Genomic DNA, 26,994 nt, shown 5'->3' on the forward strand with positions numbered 1-26,994 from the left:
AATATATATTCTTTATTTTAATTTTTTAGTGATAAAATAATATATGAAAGTTAAAAATTTTTATCTTTGTGCTTTTCCTTCGTATAAGTGAAAAGCATATAAAACGCGTACAATAAAAAAATTATTTTAAAAAATTGCAGCATTAAAATATTTTCTATTTGAAATTTTGAATAAAAGTACCACCTGTAAGATCAAGGAATTTTTTAAAAGAGTAGAGTAGACATCCTAGATCAAAATTTTGTTGATCTTGTGAACTATTGAAGTTTTAGAACTTTGAAATTTTAGCATTAAGAGATGTAACTAATGATTTTAAAAACTTGCAAGATTATATCGCTCATAAACACTGACCCATTTTTACGCATCGCTTCGTAAAGTTTGCACATCGAGTATCTCGGATCCAAGAGGATGCTGAGGTAGCGAGAGAGAAGCCCCGCGCAAGCCGGATGTTAAACCGCACTTTACTCAATGGGGTGTACACAGATCGGGGAGCGTACAGTAATAACAAGCGAGAGAGCAATATATAGGTGATGCTATACGCGAACGACGACAAGGTACCCACTCCGTTACCTACTTTGTATGAAATATCAACCACCGTGAAACTTGAACGCCCTGAGAAACTTCGGGCGTTCTCTCGCCGGTACTGGCTCGATCACCGATCTCGAACGTGCGGGAGGGCTAAAAATCTCGGGAATCTCCGTCAAAAATAGCGTATAACTCGCTGACCAGAGATAGCGAACGAAGTAGAAGACGACGAAGGACATGCGCGAGTACATCAGACTCCTTGTTCTTTATGGAAAGTTGTAAAATTAATAAAGAATATGTGTATAAAAGTTTCTTATAAAATTGCAGTTGACGTTGATCTTGACGATGTAGAAAGGATGTGATGCAAGAAAAATATCTGTTTATTTTTTCTATTATACAATATTTAATTTCCGTCAGAGAGATGTCTGTATTAAATTACCCGCATCATAAAATACAATATCATCGTTGAAGCGAAAATAATCCTCTCAATAAATGTATATCATCGTCTATAATTACCAAAAATAAAATCTGATATTCAGGATATTATATTAGAAAATGTCTTACTGTTAAATACATCACGCGTCTCATGTGACTTCTATTTCCAACGTGTTAGTTAATATTATACTTTAAAGATCTTGAATGATGAAAAAGCTAATTGGTAGACGTCTGAATGATCTATCTTTCAATACGCGACAAGTGAGATCACATACATTCTTATATATGATAAATTGATTTATATTGTATCTACGACACTTTATAATACAAGGAGAGTAATTGAGAAAATTCTCTGCCGATGATTATTAAACTAATATCGAATCGGACAATTCGAGACTCGCCGCTATTTATGTCCTCGTTTCAACCGGTGGACTTCCGCTGTGGGATAATACGGTTAACCGCGCTGCCCATTAGTCTTTCCACAATCGATACACGCCGGCTGCTACGCTGAAAATCGATGTCGATTATCGCGCAGTGGCCGTCTCCATCCTTCCTTCATCCTTCCGTTTCCTCTCCTCCTTGTCTCTCTTCTTTCGATTGTAAATTTTATCTCCCGTGATAATACATATAATGACACATGACACATGATTTACTATATTATATGCTACAAAATTAATTAATATAATTTTGTTATAATTAAATTATCTGCACGAAAGGACTTTGTTTTTCTATTCAGATCGGTATATAATTCAAATTATTTATTTTTAATATTAGAAAAGAGTTTTGGAGAACCTGAGGTATTTTATATAAATCTAGATTAAATTTCTTCTTATTATGTCGTCGCATATTTAAATTGATTAAAAATTTGATTTTTCTTGTTAAGTTCTTCATGTTTCCCATAAGGCTAAGTTAACATTGTAACTCTCGACATAATGCGGGTTAATTAATAGGATTTAAAAAATTTATATAGGATCACGATTCTCGCGCAGGAGCTATATTGTCGCATATTCCAACAGATTATCCTTAGTAATTACGAGTGCTTTGGAGGGGTTTGCTCTGCTCTTTCTTACTTCTCCCTCGGTTCTCCCAACATTCTCGTCTCGCTTCGTCTCGCTTCTCGTGCATCGTATCGTCAGTTTGACATCGTTGTATAACAGGATCTCACGCCAAGTACTGAGCCGGTTAACTCGCTGCAACCCAATCCACTCTTTCTCGTTTCAAGTCTCTCGAGCTTTCTCACTCTTCTTCTTACTCTTCTTATTTTCCTCTTTCTTTGCATCATTATTTATGCGAGGACAGTCGCATCTTTTTATGCATCCCAGATACGTTTTCATTATAAAATTTAATTTTGATTGATTAATGAAAAAATGTTATCTATATATTTTATTGGAGTTGATCACATTTAAGATTAAGAAGAGCAGTGGAATAATTTATCTTTTTCATTGTTTTCCAGCGAGTAATTATTTTTGTTGCTACGCGAAATACGATTTATGTCCCTCTTTTTTTTTTATTCGTGATAATCGTCACACAAAAGAGGGGGACGGGGGGGGGTAAGTTCACTTTCGGCATCGCGTTGAGGGAAAAGGATAGGCGCGCAGGGAGAAGCAGCCTGTCGTGGGACCCGGCGTTCGATTCTGGCGATGAATTATTCAGGGTGTCTTGATCTCCGGTCGGGGCCGCGCGACCGACAGACAGACGGATTCCGCTCGATCACCGCGGTGGTACCCCGCGCGATTTTTTCCCGGCTACTCGACAGATCTCCCTTCTTGCTAGCGAGCGAGCCAGATTAAGATCGCAAGGAATCGCCTGTCAGCTGTGACGACTCACCGGCGATCGCCTCGTGCGCCATGTACGGCAGTCGTCGCCTTCCTTGCTTCTTCATTCATGCGCGGCTCCATCGTCCTCGAACGACGTCGATCCACCGGGTAGACAGGTAGACACACTTGCAGTCACTTCGGTCAAGCTTGCCTGCGGTGCGCAACCATATTCAGTCATGTTAAAGCCACAAACGCAGACATATTGTACGTACAGGATTACTCTAGAAATTAAATCTCAAAATTAGAGACTTGGAGCATATGGATGTCATAATTTTAGAGAATAACGTTTTTTATTTTTTATATATGATAAAAAAGTAATGTGTATATTCGACAATATTTTAGAATTATTTTGTACCAGCGAGTTTATACATAATACCGTTTTACAAGCAACAACCGATTTTTGCGTTTTTTGATCCAAAAATAAAAATTGGTGTCGCGCGATCTAGTAACGGATAATTAAAATGTTCACGAAGTAATGTTTGTAAGTGAAGACGCTAATAGCGCTTTGTACGCGACGGGTGATGCTAATTCCCGATTATCTCTGAGATGACGATTTCCACGCTTATAATTGGCGAGACGACTCTTTTCGACCGTGAAGTCGAGCATGCACGGTAGTCCCGCACGAGGATTAACGTTAACAAAGTCCGAAGCGTTCATCGTTGACTTGACTCGCGTGACTTAAACGAACCGATTCGTCGCGCTATACACCTGACTTTATCTACGGGGTGTCCGTTAATAAAGGTTCTTTATATTTAAAAAAAATATACAATATAATCTTTATCATATTTTTGGCATATTGAATTTTTTTATTGGAACTAAAGAATATTTTTACTTGAACTAAAGAGGATATTGATTATCAATATTATCGCGCTAAAATTATTTTTATTTGAAATTTATTTGATTTAGGACATGTCAATTAAACGTAAAATAAAATAAAATCTAAAAATTCTACGATTCAGAATTTTACATAAATATTTCTGTAGTAAATATAAAATTTTGCCAATTAATTAAATTATTTGATTCTTGATATAACTTTTTTTTTTTTTTGGAATCGTTACGGTATTTTTTATTTTTTTATGATGTAGTAAGTTTTTCAGTTCGTCGATTGCAACTACATAGGTAGTTCATAAATTTTCACTATTTTCCAGTAACTCGTTTGCAAGACTTCCGTTATATGAACTTGTCGGAATTACATGGTTTTCGAAAGTGATATGAACGCGACGGGATAATACTCGATCATGCTGCATGATCGTGCTTGACATGCGTGGGAGTTTTTCGGCCGTCAGTGCGGATCATCGAGCGTGATCATTTCGCGAAACCGAGTGACGATCGATCGGCGTGGAATGACGCGCGTCACCTTTTTCGAGGTGCTCATTGGTCCGTCATCGTTTGTGACGTAGAAACCCGCAACTGCTCGTCATCGCTCGTTTATTTGACAGGGCTGACTGAACGCGCAGAATTAACCCTTAGGCATAATTTTTTTTTAAACAATACAATGATTTGTACACATGTATTGCTCACGTAATATCAAGAATTCTACAAAAGCATTTATTTAGGAATCAATTATTTAGGATTCGATTTATAAGAAAATATCACGACTGTAAATATAAAAAAACTATAGCACTTTAGATCTTTCAATATTTAAAAAACGTATCTTTTTTAATTTTATCTTTTTAAATATTTTAAAAACGTATCTTTTGACCAACTATAAAAGTGCGGATAAAAATAGGTTTTTTATTTTTTTTTAAATATAAACGCTTACATAGCGATAGTTCTATTGTTCAGTGAAGCTACTCATCTTCTGAGAGACTTTTGAAATATATGTATAAGAAAAAGCGAAATTATATTTTGTTTTATACCGTCTAATGAGATCTTAATATTTCGTACACCCGTTACACACGTCCGTGGGCATGCAAAGGTCGGCGGCTTCCCCTCACGCGCTTCTTTTGAGGTTCTTTTCGCCGCCTAATTGTATCGGGTGTCTTAATCAGCGTGTAAGCTACTAAAGCCAAAAGGCCAAAAGTGAACGAGAAAGAGCGGAGAAGGGGCTCGCCTCCGCACGGTGGGCCATCGTTCTGCATCTCAAAGGCGCAATTTAAAAAGTATGTTAAGTCGTTGCCATTATACTCAATGTACTTATCCGCTCCAGGATCCCGTCAGACATGAATTTAGATTATGGTCTCGGCATTGTGCGTGCTTCCTCTTCTAAGATTCGAATAGAATTTGGAAGTGACTTTTGGCATATTTTGACCTCGCTTTCTTGAAAGAGAAAAAAAATTTCGCGCTAAAGGTGTTATAAATCAAGATATAATGCTCTGTACGAGTTAAATTTTCTACTTCTATTTTCTTTTTAAATGTTTTTTTGTTTATCATTAATCTCATACAGGAATGAATAGAATTTTTCTTATCTACAATAATTTAAATTAAGAATAATAAAATAATATTTTTTATACTGCAACATTTATTATAGTAATAATTAATAATACTATAAGATTACAACTTTTTTAATATATACGTGCTTTTCATTCTTTTATTTATAAATTTGTTAATTCTCTAAATAATTTTTTTTCACTAATTATGGATAATTATATTATAAATTACGTTTATTAAACAATATTTAAGAGCTTTATTTTTCTTTTTAGAAGTTTTTTCAAAGTGTTTCTTTTTTTTATTGCTTGTTTACAAATGTGGTCAATCTTTAATGTAATAACTTTGAACATATATGAAATGAAAATTTTGTTATCTGATATGTATGTGTCGATTCGAATATGAATTTCAATTGACGGAGAGAGGAAGGACAGAAGCATAGACGATTACACTAGGGTTAAAGTGGGTTGTCGTACGCGGCACGTGCTGAGTGTGTACTAAAAAGCAATAAACTCCTTCGGGAACTTATCTCTTGTAATGACAACGCGCGGTAATATCTATATGAGATCATAATAAAGCCACCTACGTTTATGGGAAGCAAAACGATGAGGGCCTTTGAGGGCATATTGGTGTTCCATCTTTTGATCCTGCTCGCTAATTCGCTTCGTGTATTTAGGGATATACGAGTCACACAAGTACGACGCGTAATTGAATCGAGCGAGCGCGGGAAGCTTTATAAACTACCCTACTAGAGAATCTTGACGATTGATAACTGAAAATTATACATTTTAAAAATATCAAGTAGAAAATAAAAAAAATTAATTTGATAGGAAATCAATTGTTATAAATAAATAATGTTGATAGATTAATATTAACAGGCTGTATACAATAATTTTATGAGAGATTTTTAAGTTAATATCCTATGGTTTAAATAATATAAATTTATTGATAGATTAATATTATATATAAGCAGTCTATATAATTTTTCGGAGAGATTCAAATTTATTATCTTATGATAGAAAACGACTAATTGTGTTTACAGATGCATGATATGATAGCATCTTTTGCGATCGACACAAGTAATTTATATCTCTTTTTCAATTGCATAATTTTTGCAAAAATTTAATATTGTTTCTCTATTTAATCTTACTATTTTCGCACGATTTTCGCTATACTTATTATTAATGTTAATCGATAATTATTAATATTAATTATTAAGCCATATGAGTATAACAAATATTAATAACTCAATTATATCTTACATAAGTGTCAATTAAATATATGGGAAGCTTTACTAAAGAACATTATTAATTGAGAATGATTATATGTGGGCGAAGGACTTTTCGGGATTTTCAGGCTTCGATGAAAGATCTCTGTTTACTGTCAATTGTAGAGTCTGCCAGCCTGAAAGTGTCCGATCCCTTCCTCTGTGCATGATAAACTCTTTGCTAATTGATGATAATTCTCTGTGTCTCTTTACCTTGATGATGACGATGACTGATGACCACTGTTATATGGGTGATTCTAGTGGGGCCTGTGTTCGGGGGCCGATGCGGCGCGGAGGCGCTTGGTCTGGGGCTGGGGCTGTCGCCGGGCCCGGCCTACAGGTTCGCTCTGCCCCCGGGACTCGCTGCCAAGACCACCCGCTGCCTTGTATTCGACCAAGGTAGGCCCACCAGCCATCTTCATTGCCGCGATCATCGTATCTTTGATCCTTTCAGGTTCTTACATTCGTTTGGTAATTTTTTCTCAAGTTGTGTTATACAGATTACATATAGATCCAGCAAAAAATATGTTTCAGTAATGAAATAAAATTTGGTTGATGACGTAAGCTTTTGAAGAACCGAAATGATTGATGATACTGACTTTTTATACGCGCGAATTAGTCATGTAATTAAATTTCGCATTTCTCTATATGCGAAAGCACATAAGATCTGTCTGTCAGAAAGGTTACTTGCGCATAAATTGTGCGCCACACTGCTTAAATATAAGATAAGAAAAAATCGTACGATTAAACTTGAACATGAATTTGAATGAATTTCAACGCATTCGAAATGAAAACTTATTTTCGACTTATACCATGCCCGAATATTCCCAAGAGAGGAAGAACGAATGAAAGCATAATTAACGTGAGGAACGACCTGCTCGCGTCATCGCGATAATCAGATCCGAAATGCATAATTAATTTTCGTTAAATAGCATCTAGTTGCATCGGTAATTTTCGGCGAATCGCGTAATGAAAAAATAATAATAACAGGTAATTTGATCGAAGCAATTTTGGTAAGAGTAATTTTAATTTAATTATATTGATTGCAATTTAGTTTGATTCATCACAATCATTAAAATTTATGAGGTTATTTCAACTGAATTATTTTGATTAAATTAACATTATTTTATTTGTAGTCATTATATGTATAAGGACGGTTATATTCTCATTGTTTGAAAAATATAATGAGTAAATTTGATACGATATTCATTAAGAAAATACCTGAAATTTTGAAACATTTTACAATTCAAAGAAACTCTTTATTCACATGTAAAAAACAGCATGATTTGAAAATAACGCAAGTTTATAATAGGTTGCAAAAATTGATTTTTAAATTCAACATATAATAAAGTTTATATTCGCATGATCGAAGCTTACAAATTGGACTTTTCAAGATTCAATTTGTATGTAGGCGTATCGCGATTTTGTCATATTTCGTCACCACTTCCGGTATCACAGCCTCGATGTAACTCGATACAACCGCGTGTGCATTGGCGCATCAGGTGCGCCGGCAGGCAGCTGGCGAAAGGGCCGGCGGGTCTTAGGAGATTTGTGGACAGGAAGATGAGCATAGCTCGTAGGCTTAATTCGTGCAAACGTGCAAGTCGATCTGGTAGCTGGATTTGCGGGATCGATGGACCGCCGTGACTGACCGGCACGCCGAATTCGCGAGAATGAACAGACGGATCGATAACTTGACCCGCCGCAGCCGCTCTACGGCGTCGGCATTCCCCCGACTTAAGCCCGAAATCGATCGGAATCAGTATCTACCTTAGCCGTTCCCTGATTCCGCTCTGTTAATTGGCCGGCTCTGCGTCCCTCAAGATTAATGACTTTCATAAGGTGAATGCACCGGTATCTGACGCTTTAAGCCAGTGACTCTCAGTCGCATTGTCAACTCTTCCAGCTAAATGAATTGTAACTGTCACACGTGTGCATGCAAAAAAAAATAAAGTTTTTCTTTTTCTTTTTTTATATAAATAGAATGATAGAAAGTATTATTTAAAGTAAAGATTTAGAGTAATAATATTTTAACACTACTGTGCGTGTGTTACAATAAAATAAATTCAATATATAAAATCAAAATTGAAATTATCTAGGAAATTAATCAGCACAATTATATATGAACAATACATCTTTAACATTGTATCGTTGTTTCGTTGCCATTTATTTGCGACACGGTTACAGTGCACCGCGATCGAGATATACCACTGAAAGTGGAGAACAGTGGTTAATGGTAAAGGTTAAGTGGTGACATGTTCCGAGTATCGGATGATATATATTCGAGATTTTTTATCCCCCGCATGCGCAACGGTAATTCCCGGTTTTATTGCCATGAAAAGTGAGTGTTTGCTGTTGGTTTAGCGCATTCGCTTAAGCTTGACTGACATGACACTAATTTGGAGATTGCTAGCGCCTCTAAAATATCTCGCATACATTTAGAAATTTTTTATAACGATAAATTATTGACTCTCTAATACGTTGCTCTTACTTTTACTATTTTCATTTCCAAACCATTTATTCAATTTTAATTTTTTATTTTATTTAATTTATTTTCATAATTTGTAATAATGTAATAAAAATGACGAAGTAAAATATATTTATATGTGTACATTTATATATGTTTGCATTTCAGAAAATGTAATTTATATTTGAATTATTTATAAATAATACTATTAACTTTGTAGCAGTGCAAACATTAAAAGTTATATTGATAAAATGTAATATGCATATACAATTTGTGTAACACATCTCGCGGGATATTTCTTCAGGCCAAATCACACTACAGAAATCCCCCAAGCAGAGAAAGTATGTGTTACGCCAAGAAAACATAAGCGTTAGCCAGAATTATCGGGCTCAACGCGCGCATAAATTCATATTTTATCATGAAATGCATAATGCATCATTTCAGCATATTTTAGGTGATGCTTTTTGGATGCTCTTATGCATATTGTTCGTACGTTTAAACTCAGTCACGAGGATTCAGTAAATGGATATAATCGCCGTATTTCCTAATTTTAATATCAGACGTGAAATTCGGTTCTACCTATATAATCACTTTTTGTTAGTGTCGAATTAAAAATTCACTATGCGCCTTTACTTAGCACATTAACATTTCAACATACGTAGACTTTTTTTGATTATATAAAATATTTTATATATTGATTATTAAAAACATGAAGCATTTTTTAACTTGTAATTATTAATTTGTTATAGTGAAATTTTAGCGGTTATGAAATGACGTTTATTAGAAAGCTTTAATCGCTGAAACAATGTCGCATGATGTTGACGATAAAAAGATTCGCGAATTGAAATTAAAATCATTTAATTGATAATCCCGTGATAGAGTATCGTCCGAAACGTTCAACTAATTAAATCGGTAATTAAAGGGCGTAAGAAAGGTGGAAGGAAACGGGGACGGCAAGAATCTTCTCTTGGATATTTTTCTAGAAGGAAATAAGCTGCTGTTAATTTATCGTAATCGCTCGGTGTGACTAAGTAAGTGAGCGACGCCTCGCAATATTCTTTATTAAAATATCAAGCTACTTCTTCGCGCGCCTGCTTGATTTCATTCCCGAGACGCAACTCATCCCCGAATGTACCTCTTCGGATAAGAAACGATCTCGACATTATTAGTCTCCGTCGTGTATCCGATACTTGTACATAACGCATTTTTAGTTTACTATTCTCATTTTGCATTTTTAAATAATAATTTATATTACATTATTCCCAAAATTCTTAGCGAATTATTATTATAGAATAAAATATAGTTTTCATTGCATGTATAGTTTATTTTCTTACTTTGTTGTAGTAGTATTAATGTAAGAATTTTGACTTAAATAGAATCTATTTTGCGCTGTCGTTAAAATCTCTTCGACCGCGTTCACTCAGGAAATCAGGATGAACGAAAGGTTTTTTCGACTATTCTTGACATCCGAAAGCGGAGGTGACGTTAATTCTCGGCGACAGCGGTAAAACGTGCTTCCGGAAGAACACGCGTGACACTGTTTCAATCGATATACACATATATGGGGGATACGACGGTAGACTCGTAATCGTATCACCAGGCGATATCTCGATTCGTTTAATCGAACAAAGATGGCAATGAGCAAGAGTCACATACACATTGCGAAAGTTGTCCTTTTTATCCTGTTGTCCTTTTACAGATTAATTATCTGATCCATGAGTCAGCGTGACGAATGGTGACGAAAACGAGAAGTGACATTGACTTTCCTTAACTCGACACGAAAAGATTTGCCGAAAATGAGAGCAGCACAAATTAGATTTCTGTATTTTTGTCTTATTCGATTTTTTTCTGTATAATTTTAGACTTTTTAATTTGTGTATTTTTCACATGTTTTCTTTTATTTTTCCACACATGAACATACACGAGTAATATTCTTAACTTATGCAAATTTAAAGTAAAAAAATCGAGAGACAGAAGTAGAAGTAGTCTAGTGATAAAAGTCGTGCTTCGCCAGACAAATAATCGCGTTTCATAAATAACCATCGTGATAAATCAGTCCAGTGCCGGGTCTCTTTAAAGTTCCAAATAAGCAATAACTGCCGCAGTGCGGGGATGGGAAAATGGAAAAAAGCACGGAGCAATGGATTTTTTTTCAAAGAGGAAAGGGAATGAGTAGGGATAGGGATGAGGCGCTAAGTGGTCAGTGCCGGTACAATACGGCAACAAAAAACATGTTGTTATACAGACCGCAACGGAGATGCGCTCGGTGCATACGCGTTTTATCCGGACCGATATACCTGATAACGAATTACAAAAAGGCGGTGCTGAAAAAATAACTCGCTCTACACAGGAAATGGATATTGAAATGTGTATTTCGGCGAGGAGGCTGAAGTAGGGCCGGATATTGAAATATGCTTTCGCACTCGGGGGATCGCTGTAGAATTCAATGGAGGCTTGTACATTTTAAACAAAGGCGATTTTTTCGCAAGGAAGGATTTGCAGAGATTTTAAGAAGAGTTCAATATTTATTTTTTAGCAACACTAAGTTCCAAGAGTAACTATATGGATTTAAAAAAATTCTCAACACAATTTTTTTCCTATCTAGTAATGTTTTATCATGAAAATGTAGTTTATTAAAATAGATATAATTATTGTTTTCTTTAATTTTATTGTTTTATTTAGTCATTATTTTAATTTTTTTATTACATGTTTTCCGCTTGATGTATTAAAATTAAGAAATAAATAAGGAACGAATGAAAATTAATGCAGACTTTTAAGAGCAATATATTTTCGTATACTCGATAAAAGGCAATCTCGAAAAGAGAAATGGAAGATATGGATCTAGGACGTCTATCTCGATCTTGATCGTCTCACTAGCCGTTTCTAGCGAGAATTCTCTTGCGCGACAGAGATATTATTTTTCATAAAATGCGGCATAAATGGCCATTCCACGTGATTGCATGGAAGAGTACGTGCACGAAGATACATTCTGAACAAGATCTACAGGATGATTTCTAGTTATGCTTTCATGAAAGTTACAGTGAGCCATTATTGAGTCTAATTTTCCGCGCGACATTTTTTTAGGGAATTTTATTTCTTTATAAATATACTAAAATTATATAAAAATATTTCTGTATGCAGTTTTAAATATAATTTAATATAATATTTTTAATACTTTTGATTTCATGTAAGTTTATATTTAGCAAATAGTGTGTGTTATTTTTAAAAATTTGCAAAGCTTTCGACATTAAATATTATGGATATAAAAAATAAGTTCAATTATTTAGTTATATATATATAATATATTTGATAGATTTTTCTTAGACTTGAGAGCGATAACACATCTATTAGCATTCTACTAGATTACTATTTTTGGCTAAGACAATTAATTAAGAGCAAAGAGAGAGAAAGATCTAAAACTGGAATTATCTGGTCATATAAATATTCCCGCGACGGTATCCTAAGCATGCATTTAATCGCCAGGAGCCAGAGAAAATTCGTTTACTTTCTATTACTCCTCGTTTTTATCGGGGGATGAGATCATTATACACGGTCCCTCTTACCACTCCGCGTGACGTCTTGCATCGCCATTTTTTCGGCCGGGCTTTAGCTGGAGAGAAGCTTCTCGCCTCTTCGCATGCGACAGTAATTTTACTTAATTAAATTCCGTTCTTTCCGCCTTTAGTGGCACGACCCCTCGTCGCGTTTCGGGCCGGCCACCGACCAACTTCCTCCCTTCACTCTGGCGCGAATGCTGCCTTTTCCTAACGCGTCACCCTGTATCGCCACTGATTTTTCTCCTCTCGCTCCGTCGCTTCGTTCTTGCTTCGCCGTCGCAGCTTCAAACGCTTTTTCTCGGTGGACGATCTCAGCCATCAGCAGCGACAGACACTCTTTGAAATACCAAAGATGGATCTGAAAAACTTTTAAGAGGGCTGCTGGTTATATTTTTCAAAAGATTTTAGTCGCATTATTATTCGAATTTTTTATTCTCTGATGATGAGATGATTATTTATATTTATTTTATTTATATTTAATTTTTCATATTTTGTTCTCTAATATGAGAAGTAATTATTTATACTTATTATTATATATTACATTACTTGTATTGATTAATCTAATTTAAACAAATATTTATTATTTTTATAATGTATATATGAGAATATTAATTATTAAAAAATATAAAAATATAAAGAATTAATAGAAATTAAAAATAAAAATTTTTTAGATTATATGTTTGGACATCAATTATCGGGGACATTGTATTTCAAAATCTCGCGCATAGCATATCTTTTATATACAAAGAAGAGAAAGGCTCCTAGGAAGATTCCTTCGTCGTTACATGCGTTATTAAAGCGTTACCTTTTCTCTCGTCAAAGCGTTTGCCGAATAATATCCTCGCGATGATTTACATTTAACAAGCGGGTAAAAGCGTGGCAAGATGTCAGCGGAGTCGTAACGAGGGAAAAATATGTCTATCGCGGCTTTTGCAGTTGGGATAACGTTCGCGGCTGCTCGTTAAGCGCCGTAAGAATTAAGGGCTCGACAAAGAAGGGCTCGGCAAAGAAGGCAAGAGAGGGTAAGCTTCTTATTGCCACTTCATCTGCAATTAACATTTATGGGCGCGGGCGAGTGCTGTTGGAAAAAACTAATTAAATATTCTGTGACACCCTAGGGATCTGCGGACCAATACTTGTACGTAATATTATATCGTTTTCAATCCTTGAAAGCCAACAAGAAGAAAAGGAGAAGACGAATATATAAAGAGATAAGAATTCATTGATAGAAGATGTTTTTTTTTCGAACCTAGTTAGAGCTGCATTTAATTTGCAACTTTTGCATTAGTATTTCTAATAATTTACTGTACGCGATTTAATGCAGGTGATTAAATATATAATGTATAATTTATAATTGAAAATAGGAAATTAATTTTTTATATTTTGATTATCCTATATAGTTAAGCATAAAACTATTAAATATATTATTTTCAATATTTTTTATAAATTTGCAACTTTTGCATTAGTATTTTTAATAATTTACTGTACGCGATTTAATGCAGGTGATTAAATATATAATGTATAATTTATAATTGAAAATAGGAAATTAATTTTTTATATTTTGATTATCCTATATAGTTAAGCATAAAGCTATTAAATATATTATTTTCAATATTTTTTATAAATGCTATACTACATTTTTTCTTTATAATTTGTTTAATTAAAACTCTTTACTATACAAAAGAATAGAGTCTATATATTTCTTAACAAGTAATCTCTGCCGAAAAATGCGCGAGCATCAGCTCTCTATATACAGTTCAACCGACCGTCCATGACGCACACTCGTTTGCGTAAAACGTACGTCATCTTTCGGCGCTGATGAACGCCGGTGTAAACGTGGTATAATCGCGACGTGTTACTACCTATTTGTCGGTCGGCTCGTAACGCGGGTCGGCCAGCTAACCCCCGTGGTGGGACGGGATAGACGAGAGAGCCGGTCGAGGGTTAGTTCGGGCGAGAGAGAGTATATCTGGTGGATTCGTGTGTGCAAACCACATAGGGTGGTGGTTGTCGAGCGCGCGATCCGCGTGTAAGCCCCTCACACACGATAAGCACCAGCCGATAACGGAAGAGCGTCCCTCCCCTCACTCGCGCGCGACAACCGTTTCTCGCCCCTTCACCGGGTTAACCCCTCGTCACGAGGACTATCCCAGCACGGACGCTTTAAATTTTCGCCGATTTTCTTTAAAATCTTCGGGAGGGACGCGTGCGCGCGCGGACAACTCGGGATGGTAAAAGGGGATAAAGGCGAAACAACCCCCGCGCAAGGCGACAAGATAGCGTTGACGGATAGGGGTGGCCGCCGCGCCGACTGGGGGGCGATGAGAGCTGTTTAGAGATTTTCGAGGTGATAACGCAGAAACACGGCCGCGAACGCGCATTTAAATCCACGTGCGCGTACGTACACATGTTGTCGAGGATTTTCACTGATTTAGTTTTTTTTTTTTTCACCATGCTTTTCCGACCCGGTCTGATCGACTGATTCTCATCGGCGACGAAGCATCTTGAATGCGATTTGGCATTCAATCTTATTGTTAGATCAACCGATCTTGCATTTGCAAACTCTTTATACAAACACTTTGATTCTCTCTATATATATAATATTTATATTTCTTCGCAATACATAGAATTTAAAGTTAGATATTTTATATAAAATATAAATAATTTTTAATAATTTTTTTACATATTATATTATGTGTTGTACACATTTCAGATAAATTGATGAGAGCTCATAAACAATAATAATTATTTTGAAATTATTTTTAAATAATTCCTTGATTTTTATATTTTCTATTTTACTATCATTTAATCATTATTGATTGGAAATTTCCCAAACTTCCGAAATCCAAGAAACGAATTCCTACAACAAATTTAAAATACCCACTGTTTTTTAGTGATCGGTTTGGAGGCTATGGGCATCTGTTGTTCTCCTTCAGATTTTTGTTAACGATAACACGATACAGCGGCGGTAAGCGGCTATGAGGATCCATCCGGATTTAGTTTTCTGGATGCGTTTTTCAGCAGCCATCCCTTTTTGGCAATCGATTTACAGTAGCACTCTCCTACGACGGGCGGCTCGCACAGATGGGTCCGTTTAACGCTATCGCGCTGTCAACATTTTCCGCCGCTTCGTTATCGATAATCTCCCGATTGACGAAAAAAATCACGCATCGTTTGTTTTACCGTATTTACGATAAACGAATCTCAGCCGACTGAATTTCTACTTTTCCGCTTGCAAACGCTCCCATGTTTCTTCATGCTTTGTCGTGGCTTGTTGCGATTTATCACCGCACGATGAATCCGAAAAGTAAAATAGTAATGTAACTAGCGCCAATTGATTTTAATATTAATAAATTTTGCAAGGAAAGTGCTGTATTTTTTATTCCTATTTAATAATTATAATTATTATAATTATAATTATAATTATTGTTATTTTGTTGTAATGTTAATAAAACTAGTGTAATGCGCAAAAGAATATGTTTCCATTTAACTATTTTTAATAAGAAACGATCTTAAACTAATTAATAACATTATTACAATTATAAGCATACTTTTTAACTCTAGAATTATTATACAAATTACTGAGAATGATGTAATTATGAACAATCAATATCAATACATATTTACAACCCAGTACATTTATCATGAACAATGCAAAATCAGCCATTTTCGCAATGTCATATATCTCTTCTTTCTAATAAAAAGAGTTTAAATAATATCCCGCGTGTAACCAGAAGTAAAACTCTCCGAGATTTATCCGCACCCTCGCGTGTAGCGCGACGCATACCTCGTGTCACCGTTTTTCCCACCGCTTCATAACTTCTCTCCTCTATCGCTGTACTGTTCCCTTTATTCTTTTTTTTTTCTTTTTTTTTTTTTTTTTTTTTTTTTTTTTATTAAACCACTGTGTGCTATTTGTAGTCGACTACGAACGACGCGAAAAGTAGCAACCCCGCCGGTAACCCTGAGATATTATGTAGCCGTGCAAACCGCGCGATGTGACAAACGTCTATCCGCCCCCCTCGCCCCTCGTGCCCTCTCCACAAGCACCTGCTTCTCGCGCCCGCGCGCTACCTGCCGTTGTCGCGCGTGAATCCGCGAGGGGTGTTTGTGAGAGGACACGTTTTTGCGCTCGCACACGCACACGCATAAACGATTTGCTAGTGTACGCATCGCTTGTGTGTATATGTGTCCCGCGGCAATATGGAAGATCATATGTCATGTCGGGGGCGGCGGGGGTCGCGGACTCGCCGGGGGTGGCACGCACACCCCTCCGGAGAGGGAGGGCCGGCCGCTCGTTCGTCCGTTTGCACACGCCGTCCGTTTTCAGCTTGTGCGTACACATTGCATGACATTCAGGGGTGGATGTGGTGCTCGAGAAAGGACGTCGTTCGCGGATGGATGAGATCATTTTAAGCCTGATTTGTCCGGGATATCTTAATATATTTTGTAATTCCCCTCTAGGATGGCTATTTTTAAATCTCCATATTCTCCACGTTGGAAAATTGAACACATGTATGTATTTTAGAACGATCGTTTTATTCAATAGTATTAACTATTTTTATAATATAACTATTATTATATATGTATTTCATGAACCATACACGCATACAAAAAATTAATCAAAGTTAATCAAAATTATATGATATTAGTTTTGTGATTAAAAATAGAAATGATGAATTTTTATAATAATAATTGACGTCGTCTTCTACAATTTCTTAATCTAAACGATATATATATTATTTTCTTATTTATTATTTTTATTAGTTACATATTTAATACTGTTATATATATTATAAAAAATATGCTATTTATTTCTTTAATATATTTACTTTGATCAATTAATTACTTTAGATCAAGCACTTTACTCTGATTTCATAATGGTTAAGATCTGACATCCTGACATAACATCGATACATAGTTCGCGGGGCGATATCGAGCACAAATTCCGACCCTGCGCGCTCACACGCGTTCGCGTAGATTGAATTTCCGCGGACGGCGATGTAACGCCGCTGGCGGAAACGAATAAGCTAAATAAAATAAATAGTAAGGGCTTTCCACGCCGCGCCGCGCCGTTCCCCGAGGTGTGCGTGCCCCGCGTGATGTACGCGTCGTGCGTGCGCGCGAGCATGTGCGTCGCCGCGCCAGGCCGTGCGTCGCCCGGTCATATACGTGCGGCTTATTAATCTGACGCTAAAGCGATATAAAGCGGCCGCCTGCCCGACAGCTACGACGGTACTTCATGCTTGCTGCAATCCCCCGTACAAGCAGCATTGCGATAGTAGGATTAACCCCCTCTCGGTGTCGAGGAATCTGAAGGGTTGAATGACAGTGTATATAATAGATGATGCGTGTTTGGAAAGTCATTTTGATTTAAAATTGTGTGAATCAATTACTAATATATTAAATTAAAAAATATAAAAATCTTTTCTGTTATATATAATATATAATGTAATAAAAATGTATTATATATATTATATTACATAATTATCTTCAAGGAATAAATTACAATATAAGCAGAACATTTTAAATATTAAGGAAAACTTATTCGCTATTATATATATATATATATATATATATATATATATATATATATATATATATAAATATTATATTGTGTTAAAAATATATTCTTTGTAAGATATTCAATATTTTTAAATAAGAGAGGCTCACAAAGTATTTATCATAAAAAGGTTAGATATACATTTTCGAGAGATCAGCATGTATACACAGCGACTTTGGGGTATATAGTCGTGCGTGGGAGTGGCGCCGGGGGTAACTGGTTGATATAAAGCGCATAGCGCAAGTCGGCCGTGGCGAGACTCTTTGTTCGGGCAACAATATAAGGGTGAATCGCGGTCGAGGATTGTTTGCGCCATATTGTTAGGGTGGGAGGATGATTCGACCATTTATTACGCCGGCATTCCAGTCTGATAATACTAGTAACACGACTGCTAACCGGAATGCTGGGTTTATTCCTTATATCGTTGTAACTGGAAAGATGTTTTCAGAATTAAAGCTCGCAATTGCCAATATTTTGTCACCAGTATTTTACGAGCTAACACATTTATTTATTTATAGCCGTCGATAATGGAATATTTTAAATATTGTTATTTCTTTTTTAATTAAAATTTTGATCCATATTTACATCTCATTCATCACGCTTTTTGGCTAAAGTCAAGAAGATTGAATTTTGTCGACGCTTCTCCTCGGTTCGAAAATTACGCAGATCTCAATGACAGTGCCATAAATTTTACAACACTCCCGGCGCAATCGGAGAGACACCACCACCCTCTTCCCTATCACCATCGCGGACACAAAGGGCCGTTCGCGATATCCGCCTGGTAAGAGCTAATCGATGCACATTTCGCCAGGGTGATTTCCGTAATTGCGGCGACGCATTAAACGTCGTGTGCATCGACGGTGGCGGACGCTCGCTCATCAGGGGTGAGCACTGACGAATTAGAAGAATTCCACCATAAAAACTGAGGAATGGCGGGCGCGGGCGGTTGCTGGTCGAACTCTCTCGACAGAGCTTGGTGGAATACCGTGGCGGCGGCGGTATTGTGCGCCACCCGATATTAAAATGCCGGTGATTGATGTGTGTACCGTGCCGGCGGAAAGAGTGAAAGAGAGTAAAAAGAGAAAGAGAAAGAGAGAGAGAGAGAGAGAGAGAGAGCGTTACACGATACGTCGGGGTAACCAATGGGACGCGCGCTACTCTTCACCCCCGAAGCGGCACCTTACTAAAATACGAGGCTGTCATAACGGGGTGATATTGCGTCTTCCCGCGGGGACCACCCTGCTTCTTTGTGACCGTTGGCGCGGGATATCCGCGGCGCTCGGCCGGCTCGGAAAGAAAAAAAAAGAAAGGAAAATAGGAAGGCATCGCGCAATCGGTGTATTTATATCCGCGTAAATCATCCGTCCATTGTGCCTCGCCTGCTTCCGAAAGAACGCAACCTGCGTAAAAATTTCGCGATTTTTGTGATCTTTCTTCTAGGCACAAGGGGATAAAACATGCGGAGGGTTACAGCGAACATCGTGTTGAGAACGTATCTTGTCGCGATTTATTTTGATTATTAAAAGTTTAAATAATAAGGGGAGTTTGAAAAAATTTTTTATTAAAATCTAACAAACACAATTATGTATTAGAATTTATTAATATTGTTATTTTGTATTAACATCTAATTAAATGTTATAATAAAATTAGATTTTTATTTTCTTTGTATCTTTATTTGTTTAAGAGAATTCGTTTCATAGAATGTGTAAAAACAATTTTTTTCTCTCCCCCCCCCCTCCTCTCGCGATCTAATTTGCGTAGCTGAACTGTCTCGGTGATTTTCGATCGCTAGACTTGTCTCCTCTTCAGCCCTGTCGACGTTTACATCGATTTATTACACGTCGTGGTTCTCTCTCTCCGAAAGCTCGCGGAAATCGAACGAACGGTTAAGTGTGAGTGGCGAGACACCGCGGAAACCGAGTTTTGCGGTGCTAAAATCAATTCCGTGTTTGCCTGTCAATTTGTCGCTAATGGCCGGCCAGGTAACACCTGATGATAACGCGCCGTTCCCTGGCAGTTTACCTCGAATGTCGATTTTAGTATTGAAGCATTCAGGCAGGACGCAACTAACTCTCTTGAATTAACGCTTGCCAAGCAGAATATTAGCAATGTCGTATATGATACATTTTTAAGATATCTAATATCAGTAATCGTTTTGCAATCGTTGCAAAAGATATTTAAAATCGCTTACGTTATTTACATTTTGAATTTACATTTTTGATGCAGTGATAAATCGCAGATCCTGAAAACGTATAATTTTTTAGTGATAAAAATTAAAATTTTTTGTTATAATATAACTAAAGCGTAATACTATGTAATTAAATTATAGATTATATTTAAATCAAATAATTCTAAACATTTTTTTTGCATTTTTAATTCTGAATGCATTATGCATTTTCTTCAACGCGCGCGAAAATCATCGACAAAAGCGAATTCATCCAGTAACGCGATAAACATTTGCTGTTGCGAGAAGCAGAAACAATAATAATTGTACAGACGGTACATTTAACGTGATAATTAATAATATAATGTCGTAATTACGTTCGATGTAATAACCAATAGTGATGTTGAATATCGTACGAGTTTAATGTTTGAGCCATCCATTTTTCCATTCCGCGCCTATTAAAATAAAATATTAACGGTGAGAATGTAAAACGGGAATCATTAGCGAGATTCCTCTATAGTGATGATGGAAATAAATTTCATTGTGAACAAACGTTCATTCATAATAAACGTTTGTTGCGTTCGAAATTTTTTCTCGCGAATATTCGATTACTTTTTCAATTTTATCATTTTCAGCCAAGTTTTACGATTTTTTTTTTAAATATAAATTATTAACGTTTAATATAATATATTAGATATGCACAAAAGCAGGAATTTTTAGAATGAGGAGTTTTACTGAAGTTTAACAGTACGTATATGTCGATAGAAATGCTAAAAATTGGAATAATAATGAATGAAAAGTGAAATATTTTACTCATGTTACACTTATATATATTTCATCGATATTTCTATAATATTTTATATTATTCTAAAAATATGTTATAATACTATTATATTATTACATAATCCACACAAACCTAATTAATGAAGCATTACATACGTAATGCTTTCTCTTAATATTGCAAATAATTTAGTATTAAAAAATAATGTTTAATTAAACACTAGACTTTAAGTCTAAACTAAAAGATGAAAGCAATATATTAAAATATATATAAGCAATATACTAAAATATAAAAGTAATATATTAAAAAGTATACAAAAATGGAACAAACACAATATACACTTCGGAGAAAATAATATATAAACTTAATAATTGGAATGTTAATTACTTAGTAATTGGAATGTCATATGTCGAATAAAAGTGTCGATAACCTGATAAATTTAGACATTTCTAGTGATAATGTATTATACAATACAAAATTTGGACGTATATAAACAAAATTCGTTTCATACAATTTTAATTTGTTGTTTGATGCGTTTTTCCATAACGTCTGATTCTTCGCCTACCGTTATTATTTTTAATGAAAAAAATGCGAGATATAAGAGTCGGCGTTAACGCGTCGACGGTCTCGTAATTTCAGCAGCAACCAGTATGTTTTCCTCGCGTGCGTATCTTTTAGAGCTCGCGAGAGAGCGAGTCGTTACGTAATAGCCGCGCGTACAGAGCGTATACGGTTAATACGGCGCCTATCAGTTTTTCATGGAGAAATAATCCTCTCAGTGGAGCTAGGTACGTCATATCGCGCGCGTCACGAGGCGGAAAAAGGCAGCACGTGTTCCACGACCGAATTTTACATTTCGCCCGGCGAGCAGCGAGCTCGCGATGTGAGAGAGCGCGCGTGTACACGCATGCGGCTTCTCACTCTCTAGCCAAATATAAAAATGAAAATATGACGTCCATGTAATATCTGGATTACAATGCGATCGGTCGGTGTTGGTTCGGAAAATATTTGCGTTGCTTTTTTTTTCGAGAAAAACGCTGCCAAATTTCAGTGGTTTATGTATATGGAGATCTTCTCGCGTTTCTTTGTTTGCAATTTATTTCCTATTTTTTATACCAACGAATTCGAGAAGAAAAAAATCATTATTTATATCAAATAGATATTCTATATATAATGATCGGATATAACGATCGTTTACACAAAAATTAAGATAAATTAAGATAAATACACATATATATTAGGTAAATTTTAAACCTACATTTATTTTTTTCTTATAGTGTGTACCTGATTGAATGTTAACAATTATACATGTATTACGCAATGTATAAATTAAAATTTGTTCTATTTTTTATGAAGTAATTAAACTGGAGATTCGATTTTTTCTAGTTTCTTTATTCTACATTTTTTTTATAATAATAAAAAATAAAATTAGAATTTCTATTACACATGTAATAAAAGTAAAGTCCAATCAACATTATATTATTGAATTATTATAAAGAATATTTATTTGATAATAATTTCGTGTTTTTAATTAACGAGTTAAGATACAGAATCCAAAAAGAACGATTTCCTGGAAATATTTTTGTGCGAACAATCGAGAAGTCGCTCTTTATCGCGCCCTTCCATGTGACAAGCGAGGATATGCAAAGAGGTTTAAAATGCGCCGCGTAAAGGCAGCTTAACACCCCCGTAACCCGATTGCCGGAAAAAGACGAGAAATTTGTATTTGTCGGCTCGTTTCTCGCTTTTACGGGAAGCATCCATCCAACCTCTGCTCTCTCCTTCTCTATCCGTTCTCTATCTCCCCGATTCTCGTCGTGTTGTACATCGCTATGCAAACTCCTTTGCGATCTCATCCTCGATAGGATGCAAGCAACAACCCTCGCGACACCCTACATCCCACGAGAGTTCTCGATGTCTCTTTTCATTTTTTCTTCGCAAGGTTTTACGAGATGTGCTCGTAACACCAGAAAAGCGAGCGAAAGGTCTGAGAAATGTGGAACCAGCGATAATATGAATAGTAACAGTCAAACGTGAAGGTACAGCTAATTTCGAATTTTAATATTATTATTGATCAGATTATCTTACAGAGTTAATTCAATTTTTTATAATTATAATTTTAGAAGTTTTCTGAAGTTTTCAGTTTTTCTGAAAGCGAAGAAAACGAAATAAATTATCGTGAATTATTTCGCTCGATTATTTTTACAACGACGTTAATAGACAAAGTCGTTTTCACGTCTTTTGAACACATCTTGTCACATTATTCTCGTTTCCCTAAATCACCCGAAAATAAGTTTTAGCTTTTCCGAAGGAGACAGAATGGGTTAACTCACTGTTCTATTTCCAGAGTGTCTCTATACGTAAATAGAAACAACATTTATGTATAGAGGCTCAAGAGAAAACGAGAAAATATTTTATTTAATAGAATGTACCGCTTTTAAAAAATTACATCCTGTTACAATTAAATTTCGCTACAAAAAATTGCAGCAATAAAGTGATATCATTATATTTCAGAGCGTTAATATACAATATATGGGATAAAATGTATATCCGTTAAATAATTTTACAACTTTAATTATTATAATTTTCGAATACTTTCCTTTAGCGTTTCTGATTAAATCTCTCTTTTAATATTTTTTCCACATAAATTTCGGAATATATTTTTATTGTCCTATGTTGATAATCAATCTTAATTTTGCATCTTCCATGAAATGCATAATTATCCTTGTAAAAGCAAGTTTAACTCTTTGAAACAAGTTAAACTGCCATATATCTATACATAATCCGATTCTTGCAATGTCTCTCTATTCCACGGTCGCCTGTCATTATTCGCGTTTTCGCGCGCAATAAATATCAGCGATCGCATGATCTCCTCCCCCGTCGAATGTCACTCGGGGGGTATCGGGCTCCCAGCTCGAATTTTCCGCTTTGATGCCGCGTGCATCATGCCGAATCATGACTCTTCCGACAGTCACCGTCGCCGTCAACGGTCTCGATATTATCCGCGATGATGCGCGCTCGCATGTATCAGATTTTCGACATTTGAAATTCGCACCTAGCCGGAGGGCAGGTGTGACGGGGCCCGGCTCACGCCCGCACTCGATACTTTCGGCAAAAGCTTTCGTCGAAATATAATCCAGCGCGGGGTTAAATTACAGCCGTGGTCGTTTCGGACGGATATTTCAATTGACAACGTTATTCCGAAACGGTTATGGACCAATGCGAGGTTGCATACGCAGATATGCCTGTACGTGCCGCTTTCGTCGTCCCTTTCGGATTCTACGAACGTGTCCCGTGTCGACGAGAGCGACCTGTCCCTTTCTCTCCTTCTGTTTCTCCTTCTCTCTCTCTCTCTCTTTCTCTTTCGCTCTATCGCGTGGGTGTTGGGTGATTTTTTTTTACTTTACTCGCCACGCGTATCAATCGCCGGCCGAAACGCGATTTCGATATTCCGCCGCCGTATGGAATACCTTGTAACGATGTTACGTCGTTCGCCATTTAACGGTGGGATTTTTAATGCGATTGCAACGAATGCGCCCCGAGCGAACGGGTTGCAATCGCGCGCAAGTCCGCGGAAATGAAATTTGTTTGAGATGGATTGTAAGATGATTGATGCGGTTGTTACCCTGCAATTTCGTTCATCGCGCATTCATTGAATTTATTTACCTTCTTTTTTCCATTTTTTATGTTTGAAAACAAAATCCATATCGCAAGAGATTTCTTTTTCTTTTGCTCCTCGTCTCTTTAATCTTTGTAAAAAATTATTATATTATGTTTATATTGAGCATTGTGATTGGCGGTTGAATTTAGAAAAAAGCAAACTTATTTTATTAAAATTTACTTATAATTATTGATTGTTTAAAATTTATTAATTGTTAATTACGAGTCTTGTCACTATTTCAAAATTAAATAACGTTAACAGATTAAATTAAATAAATAAAATTTAATCATGATTGAAATAGTCACTTATTAAAATCAATTATTAAAAAAACATCTGCAAAATATTCTTATAATATCCTTTAGATCAGATTTAGAAATGCTCGTATCACTATAGTTGAATTATAGCGATAAACTATAATAGTGAATTCGTGGAGAATATTCAGGATATTCACATGCGATATTCGATGAAATACGTGAAATAATAATCAGTAAAATTGGCAGGTGGAATGTCTCACTGTTGCAAAGTGTAAAATACGTTAAATCACAAAAAAAATTCCGGGGTTGGAACGAGAAAAAACATATCGTTGTCATGACGCTAAATTGTCATAATATTTTTTTTTCCAATATATAACGGATATCTCACTCGACTGTATGTCTGCCAGAAAGATCGTGCATTATTGTATCTTTGCACACATAAAATACAAATGCAGTTAATCTTCATGAAAACGGCTAATACGAATAAACATGAAATATTAATGTATTCTCCTGTCGTTTTTGTACGGCTCGCATTTTTCTATCTGTCATTCATTGCGATTGCACATCTCTTTCTCTTCACCTCTTTGTCTCTCTCGTATTTCAAAATTTTATATAAATTTTTGTAAAAGTATTTTTTTTTGTCAATATATTATTTATTATAACAGAATTTGAAGTAAAGCTTTATACATTAAATTTTTTAATATTTTTACCAAATTGATATATATTGACATATATATATATATATCTTGTAAAATTTTTTAATTTTAATTCAATTTTACTATGAAATGTGTAAGTAAGGATTTTGTTATTAATATATAATGTTTTTGAAATATCAATTACTGAACACGGAGCATATAGGAATCATTAACTTGACACGGATCGGAAAAATTCTGCAGCAGGAAAGAGCGCGATCGGAAATTAGCGTGACTCGAGAAAATTTGTATTTTCCACTGTGAGCGGGAAATGAGCAGTCGAGCCATCCCGTTTACGTTTGGACGATCATTCGTGGGTCAATCAACGTTCGCGCTTGCATAGGAGCAGAGTTTGGTTACCGGGAGACAGATAGATGGAGAGAGAAAAAGAGAATGGGAGGGGGGAGAGAGAGAGAGATATGGTGAAAGAGAGAGAGAGAGAGAGAGAGAGAGAGAGAGAGAGTGGGAAAGAGGCACTGTCGAGAGCTTGCTTTAAATCTGATAGCTCTGTGTGGGGCGACCACTGGCTTTTATTAATTAATAACAAATGTATCCCGGAATGAGTTCAACATCAAATAAAATGATATTCCTGTCGGGTAATCCGGCCGCTCTCTCCCATTCTCCCATCGACGAGGGCCTATTCATATCGCGGATTTTCAGCTGCGAATGTCCATGTCGAATTGCGAACTGTCCAGAATGCGCAGACAACAGAAACTCGAACGTTAAATAATAACGAACTAATAAATAACAGCATCTTATTTTATATACTTATTATTCGACATTGCGATATGCGTCAGATTTGCAAAAATTAAGTAATCTTTGTATAAATAATACAGTTTTTTAATATTATAACAATTTAAATCAATTTTGAAAAGCAAACATTTATTCTTCAAATTACAGAATCATTGCTTGTGTTATATTTTCTTAGATTAAAAAAAATATTCTTTTAAAATAGATATTTTAAAATAATTATCAATTAATTCAGAAAAAAGATTTGGTAATATCTGTTTGTTGGAATAGATTTTAGTTGTAACGCTAGTCTTTCTCTATATCTGTTTCTCTCGGGAAATGTCATCTCCCAGAGGTGCAGATTACGCGAATCGTTGTAAATATGATGCGAAAAATAAATAACGCGGACTGGCGTGTAAAATCGCATCGGCGGGTAGAAATAAACGTATGAATCCGCGCGTAATTGCACGATTAAAATTTGACCGCGCTCTCATTATCGTTATCGCGTTACCGCGATGGAAAATTGCGGGCCTCCGCGTAAGTCATTTATGTCGTCTACAATTATTTGCGTAATAACCGACGTTACAAATCCGCGCGTTTAATGCTCTGAAATACATATATTTGCGAGGTCTTTTGACGCGCGTCAGAGAGAGAGAGAGAGAGAGAGAGAGAGAGAGAAAGGGAGGGAGAGGGGGTTAATATTTTTGAAAATTACCGC

The 26,994-nt window shown here is 35.9% G+C and overlaps 1 protein-coding gene across 4 annotated transcripts in view; it reads left to right on the top strand.

Moving 5' to 3' along the window:
• The window catches only part of LOC140666706 (E3 ubiquitin-protein ligase Rnf220), a 151,296-nt gene that overhangs the window by 34,875 nt on the left and 89,427 nt on the right, over positions 1 to 26,994 (top strand). For 3 of the 4 annotated variants that reach the window (XM_072894191.1, XM_072894193.1, XM_072894190.1), the window contains one exon: positions 6,670 to 6,807. The exons of the other annotated variant lie outside the window; for it this stretch is intronic. In XM_072894191.1, the coding sequence (XP_072750292.1) occupies positions 6,670 to 6,807 (138 nt within the window). The remainder of the gene's footprint in view (positions 1 to 6,669; positions 6,808 to 26,994) is intronic. 4 annotated transcript variants of the gene reach the window in all.

The sequence above is a fragment of the Anoplolepis gracilipes genome, chromosome 6 (assembly GCF_047496725.1).
Source record: "Anoplolepis gracilipes chromosome 6, ASM4749672v1, whole genome shotgun sequence".
NCBI lineage: Eukaryota > Metazoa > Arthropoda > Insecta > Hymenoptera > Formicidae > Anoplolepis > Anoplolepis gracilipes.